The following is a 6,617-nucleotide window of genomic DNA, read 5'->3' as shown; positions in this document are numbered from 1 at the left end:
AAAAAAAAAAAAAAAAGCTGAGGTTAAGACTGGGTCTGGTGCCTCATACCTATAATTCTAGCACCCTGGGCAGCTGAGGCAGGCAGAACCCTTAAGTTCAGGAGTTCCTTTGAGGCAGGCAGTTCTCTGAGCAAGAACAAAACCCTATGTCTACTAAGAAAAATAGAACAATTAGCCAAGGATTGTGGCAGGCACCTGTAGTCCCAGTTACTCAGGAGGAGGAGACAGGAAAATTGCTTGAACTCAGGAGTTTGAGGTTGCTGTGAGCTGAAGCTACAGTCCCTAGCCTGGTGCAACAGAGACTGTGTCTCGAGAAAAAAAACAACTCAAAGTTAAGACAACAGACATGGAAACATCTGTTTCTGCCTTTGATTCAATAATTAAGTTTCCTGAAACAGCCGCACTGCCCAGGGGTGCTGCCGCTTTACATTTGGCACCTGAAATTGAGGACAGGGACAGCTGTGAGGAAGCTGGCTGACACAAGCTGAGCTCAAGAACATACCAGGGAAGATTCTGCTTTTCTCTATCTGTTTTCCCCGTGCTGTTTGCCACACATAGATCCAGGTTTCCTTTGGAAAGCCTGGAAAAACCTCATGGAGTAACTGCAAGACCCAGCCATTTACATGAAGTAAAGCATGACTATATTCAGTTTTAGTAATTGCCCTGGAAATTACTTAAAGAATGTTGTTAAATCTCATTAATTACATTCAACAAACCTCACATTATTATTTCGTTCTGGTTGCAGCTTTGCCACATACTATTTAATTATCTTTCTCCTAGAAATAAGATATTGGATTAACCCTCATACCAACCGGTTCTGAAGTAAAAGGGAACAAACCAGCAGGTCAGGGTTAGGAAGGCTGGGGACTGAGCGATGCCCGAGACAGTACCCCAGCTTCTCTGGGCCCTCTGTGTTCTCACCACAGGGTACACAGAATTTCAGGTATAGTCCAAGTTAAATGGGAAACAAATTCCAAATAGATCTTTAGAAAGTATCAACTTTCTAGCTTCTGCCTATGTCCTTGGTGCAGAGTATTGAACAGAATTACTTTCTGTTCATCCCTTGTGTTATTTACGAAATAACATAGGTGCTATCTGACAATGGAAGACTAATACCAAATTCTCCCCACTGTTTACCTTGGAATAACAAAACTCTTCAACTTTAGATCAGATCTTTCTGATAGATAGAGCGATAGATCTTTCACAACAGATCTATTGCTCTCATTACAAATGACATACCTCTAAGATCTACTCAGTGAAAGATTTCCATTACATTTATGAAAATGCAGGGTGGTGCCTGTGGCTCAAAAGAGTAAGGTGCTGGCCCCATATACCAGAGGTGGCGGGTTCAAACCCAGCCCCAGCCAAAAACTGCAAAAAAAAAAAAAAATGCAATATAGAGGGAAAATAGGTTTTTATCACTTTGCTTACCTTCGAAGTATCAAATTATGACTCTGAATATTCACTGGTCTGCGGCCCTGTGTGGTAATACATAAGTCTGGGTTTGCAAGGCATGTGCATTATTCGCTTTATAGTGATTTAGAGGAGACACAGCGGTAATTGAATATTAAAGTCAACTTTGGAATTTTAAAGTTATTTCTACTTCTTGGGAAATAAGTTTCTGCTTTTATCAGTGTTTCCCGCACTCACCTTAGTATCTACATGCTTAATACAACTTTAATTTGTTTCACAGAAAACCCCTTTCATGGAAAGTCTTCAGGGTATAGATAACAGCTTGCTAACACTACCTTTTTTTTTCTTTTTTTTAAATTATTATTACATTAATGCAAACATGGGGTACAGTGTAGTGTTTTCATATACATTTTGAAATACTTTCATCAAGCTGGTTCACATAAATTTCATGTCATTTGCATAGTCATTGTGTCAAAACATTTACATTCTAGTTCTAGAAAAGATCACTTGTACCCTTGTTGGACAGAAATATAGGTGATCTTTCTGATTACCCTCCCACCACCCAGCCACTCTTCTCCCCTCCCCTTCCTCACCCCCTCCCCATATTCTTGGGCTAGAATTAAGTTGTTTCTTTCATTTGAGAAATATATATTAGTTTCATAGAAGGGCTGTGTACATTGGATACTTTTTCTTCCATTCCTGTGATACTTTGCTAAGAAGAACATTTTCCAGTTCCATCCATGTAAACATGAAGGAGGTAAAGTCTTCGTTTTTCTTTAGGGCTGCGTAGTATTCCATGGTGTACATATACCACAGTTTATTGATCCATTCATGGATTGATGGGCACTTGGGCTTCTTCCATGACCTGGCAATTATGAATTGGGCTGCAATAAACATTCTGATACAAACATCTTTATTGTAATTGGATTTTTTATCTTCTGGGTATGTACCTAATAGTGGAATTGTAGGATCAAATGGCAGGTCTATTTTTAGTTCTCTAAGTGTTACTACCTCTTTATATCACAGTAGTTGACCAGACCTGTCCACCTCCCTACATTGACCAGTTTCTTGAGTTGACCTCATTTTCATAGACCAGACACCACATGTACATATCAGCACAGTAGGTCTAGTTCTTTATGTTGACCACCTTCATATATTGACCACTTTGTTACAGTCCATTGGGTGGTCAACTTATAGAGGTTCTACTGCATTAATTTTTTTTTTTTAGAGACAGAGTCTCACATTATCACCCTCAGTAGGTAGAGTGCTATGGTGTTACAGCTCATAGCAACCTCCAACTCCTGGGCTTAAGTGATTCTCTTGCCTCAGACTCCTGAGTAGCTTGGTCTATAGGCGCCCGCCACAGTGCCCAGCTATTTTTTTTGTTGCAGTTTGGCTGGGGTCGCGTTTGAACCCACCACCCTCGGTATATGGGGCCAGCACCCTGCCCACTGAGCCACAGGCACCACCCTGCTTTAAAATTTTTAATATGCATTCAGAGCAGGAGGTTGCTTGCTGGTGGGTCATGTAGTTAGGAATCACTTATCGAGCAGACCTTGAGCTGATCATAAGAGTACAGAGACCTTCTGGTGCTTGTGAGTATGCGATAACATATTTGCATGTTGAATGATGGGGATAGCAGCTCAGTAAGAGTGTTGTTAATGTTTATGAATTTTGTCTTCATGGAGCACATAACACATAAAACCAAGAGGCTATTTCTATATTGGAAGGGTGCCCTTTCCTCCTCTCTTTTTTAATGTTGCTTTGAGGATACTTGTGTTTTATAAAATCATTTACATGTACTGTTTTCACTTCGTAACCACACACTTCATCTCTGTTCTTGTTCACTGTAGATGCAGCCAAACAGTTTTCCATGGCAATCCCCGCTACCATGCAGCAACAGCCTCCCTGCCACCTGCACAACTGGCCAGAGTAAGGTGGCAGCCTGGTTACAGGACTCAGAAGAGATGGACAGGTGTGCAGAAGGTTAGTTCCTGCCCAGTGTGGGCCATGAGAATACACCAAAACAGAACAAAAGACTAATGCCTCTCCCCATGACCCTCTTGATAACCTTAACCTTCCCTTGTACACCAGTTCCTTCTCCATGTCATGACTCAGGCTTCTACCCTGTCAATTCACCTGCACTCGCCAGCTGTTTAATCTGGCTCCTGCCCTCATCCTGACCTGCCTTTCCCCTTCATCTCTTCACCAATTCCCCCTGGCTTCCTCAGCCTCCCACCCCAGACCCCGGACAATCAGGCAGAGGAGTGGCTCCTGAGGACAGCCCTCTTCATGAGGCCACTTCCACAGCTGCCTTCTCTGCTGCTCTGTCACACAAAGCAGGTGTGTGTGTCCTGCCAACCCAGCAATAAATGGCAAAATTACAATAGGCTGCGTCTTACATCCATGGTTACTCAGGAGTAGTGTTCCATTATGGATTAGTTATTATTCTGATCCAATACATGATTCCCTCTCTCTGCCATCTCTGAGCCTCTTAATTTCTTCATACCTTTTCCTTCCTTGTAATCAGCCAGAACATGTTAATAAAAACTTGATCCACAGGCCATGTCCATTCTATGAGACTCATTAGACCTTCAAAACTGAAAAAAACAGGGACAATGTAGAGAGTATTTACTAAGGCTCAGTGTGATTTAATTTTTGAAATGATCTTGCAGATGATGTTGGACCTAGTTTTTAAAAATTATTTTCTTCTGGCTGGGTGCAGTGACTCATGCCTCTAATCCTAGCACTCTGGGAGGCTAAGGCAGGTGGATTGCCTGAGCTTAGGAGTTCAAGACCAGCCTGAGCCAGAGCAAGACCTCGTCTCTAAAAAAAAAAAAAAGTCAAGGCATTTTGGCGGGCGCCTGTAGTCCCAGCCACTTGGGAGGCTGAGGCAAGAGAATCACTTAAGCCCAAGAGTTTGATGTTGCTGTGAGCTGTGACACCACAGCACTCTACCAAGGGCAACATAGTGAGACTCTGTCTTAAAAAAAAATTATTTCTTCTACAAAATTATAATAAAAGTAGATGTTAGACAACTTAAAATTTGGAAATTCATTGGTCCCCCAACCAAAATAATTTTTTTTTTATCCCTACCAGTATGTGAACTCAAACTCTGGAGAATTTTTATCAGTCCACTGAGAAACTGACATCCCAAACTAGAGCTTTATGTGAACTGTAATTTACAAGGAATATTGTATTCCTAATCTATGTCAGTTGACATTCCATTAAAGAAGGTTTTACTTGGATAGTAACAGAACAATATACTCAGACTCTAATTTGAGTATATTACTTCAGATTGAGGAGACATGTGCATCACTTTCCTAAACTCTTGGCCTCAGCAGTGATTTTAGAGCTATCAGCCCCTCCTCTAACTCCTCTAACTCCTTACACTTATTCAAGGTTTTGTTTTTTGTTGTTGTTGTTGTTTTAACTTGAGATTTAACCTGGCTGCCTACATAACCAAAAGATCTAGTCCATCCCCTGGGACAATGTTCATTTATCTGACCAAAATTAATAGACATTAGCTTTGATGCAAGAAGCCTGGGGCTGGTAGAGACGTGCACCTGTCTCCCTGTCTGTTTCAGAGCACTGTGTGGTCAGTCCCTGTGCCCTCGTTCCAGACTTGTGGCGATCCTCCTACTCCTTCCCCTGACTGCTCTGCCTGGGTCCTCCACCTGCCTTGCCCTTTCCTTCAGGATTTAGTTAATAATCATCTCCTCTCTGAGGGTCAACCACAGTCCTTCCTGTGTCACTAGTTCCTGCTCTCTGCCCACAAACTCCAACTTCTCTCCACTAATTGGACTTTTTCCCTTTTTGTTCTATGGCAAAGCATTTATGGTAGCAGGAGCCCATCTGATTTCTCTTCTGTGCTCAGCCCCATCCTCTGACCTGACCTGTATATCTTTGATCAGCTTCCTCCTTTGGCCCCAAGAAGTTTTTCTTATTCTCCAACTGTTCCTCCTCTGCCTCATTATGACACTCCTCTGGCCAGCCCTGGCTATAAAGGTGATTAAGACTTAGGCTTCCACTTTCTGCTTCAATAATAGGAACTCCAGCTTGTTGGGTGTTCATTGTAGGCTAACCACCAAGCCAAGCCAAGACTTATGTAAGTCTTCACAATAGTCCCAAATGGGGATTTATATGGCACATAATTTCACACATAGAGAAACTAAGGCTCGGGCCAAGTAACTTGTCCATATCACACAGGGAGTACTTGGCAGAGCTGGGGGCTAACCCAGGCCAGCATGATTCTAATAATTCTACTTCATGCTTTGGAGATGCCTGGCAGGCTCATAATTTGAACCAAAATCTATTTTGATGATGATAGTAGTTGTGGTAGTCATGATGATAGTGGTATTGGTGATGAAGGTTGTGGGCTGGTGGTAGAGGTGATGGAGGTGCTGATTATGGGGGTAGTGGAGGTGATGGTAGTTGGAGGGGAGATGGTAAGGGTGATGGTGGTGGGCTCAGCACCTGTGGCTCAAGGGGCTAAGGCACCAGCCACATACACCTGAGCTGGTGGATTCAAATCCAGCCCAGACCCACCAAACAACGATGACAACTACAATCAAAAACTAGCCAGGCATTATAGCAGGTGCCTATAGTCCTAGCTACTTGAGAGACAGAGGCAGGAGAATCACTTGAGCCCAGGAGTTGGCGGTTGCTGTGAGCTATGATGCCACAGCACTCTACCCAGGGTGACAGCTTGAGGGTCTGTATCAAAAAAAAAATAAATAAAGGTGATGGTGGTGGTGATAATGGGAGCAGTGGAGGTGATAGTGATGGTGACTAGAGGGGAGGTGGTAGAGGTGCTGATTATGGGGATAGTGGTGGTGATGGTGGTTGCAGGGGAGGTGGTAGAGGTGTGGAGGTGCTGATTATAGGGGTAGTGGAGGTGACAGTGATGGTAGTGATTGGCGGGGAGGTGGCAGAGGTGATGGTGGCAGCTGTAATAGTGATGGTGAAGGTGGCAGTTGTGGTGATGATGGTGATATTGGTGGTGGCGCTGGTGGCGGTGGCAGTAATGCTAATAATGACGGTGGCAGCAATTAATAGGTATCAGGTACTTCCTATCCATCAGGCACTATTTTAAGGGTTTTTATGTGTTAACTCATTTACTCTTCAGTCTCATTTCACAGATGAGGAAACATAGGCACAAGGAATTTAGTCACTTGACCAAGTTCACATGTCTAGTAACAGTG

General features: G+C 43.1%; 1 protein-coding gene across 4 annotated transcripts in view; it reads left to right on the top strand.

Moving 5' to 3' along the window:
- OSBPL6 (oxysterol binding protein like 6) overlaps positions 1 to 6,617 on the top strand; it is a 115,583-nt gene that overhangs the window by 56,494 nt on the left and 52,472 nt on the right. For all 4 annotated transcript variants that reach the window (XM_012806191.2, XM_003791484.3, XM_003791483.3 and 1 more), the window contains one exon: positions 3,267 to 3,399. In XM_012806191.2, the coding sequence (XP_012661645.1) occupies positions 3,267 to 3,399 (133 nt within the window). The remainder of the gene's footprint in view (positions 1 to 3,266; positions 3,400 to 6,617) is intronic.

Source organism: Otolemur garnettii, unplaced genomic scaffold, assembly GCF_000181295.1.
Source record: "Otolemur garnettii isolate 467f Iridium unplaced genomic scaffold, OtoGar3 scaffold00048, whole genome shotgun sequence".
Taxonomy (NCBI): Eukaryota; Metazoa; Chordata; class Mammalia; order Primates; family Galagidae; genus Otolemur; species Otolemur garnettii.
The sequence above is the reverse complement of the archived record's forward strand: the minus strand, read 5'-3'. Positions and strand labels throughout refer to the sequence as shown.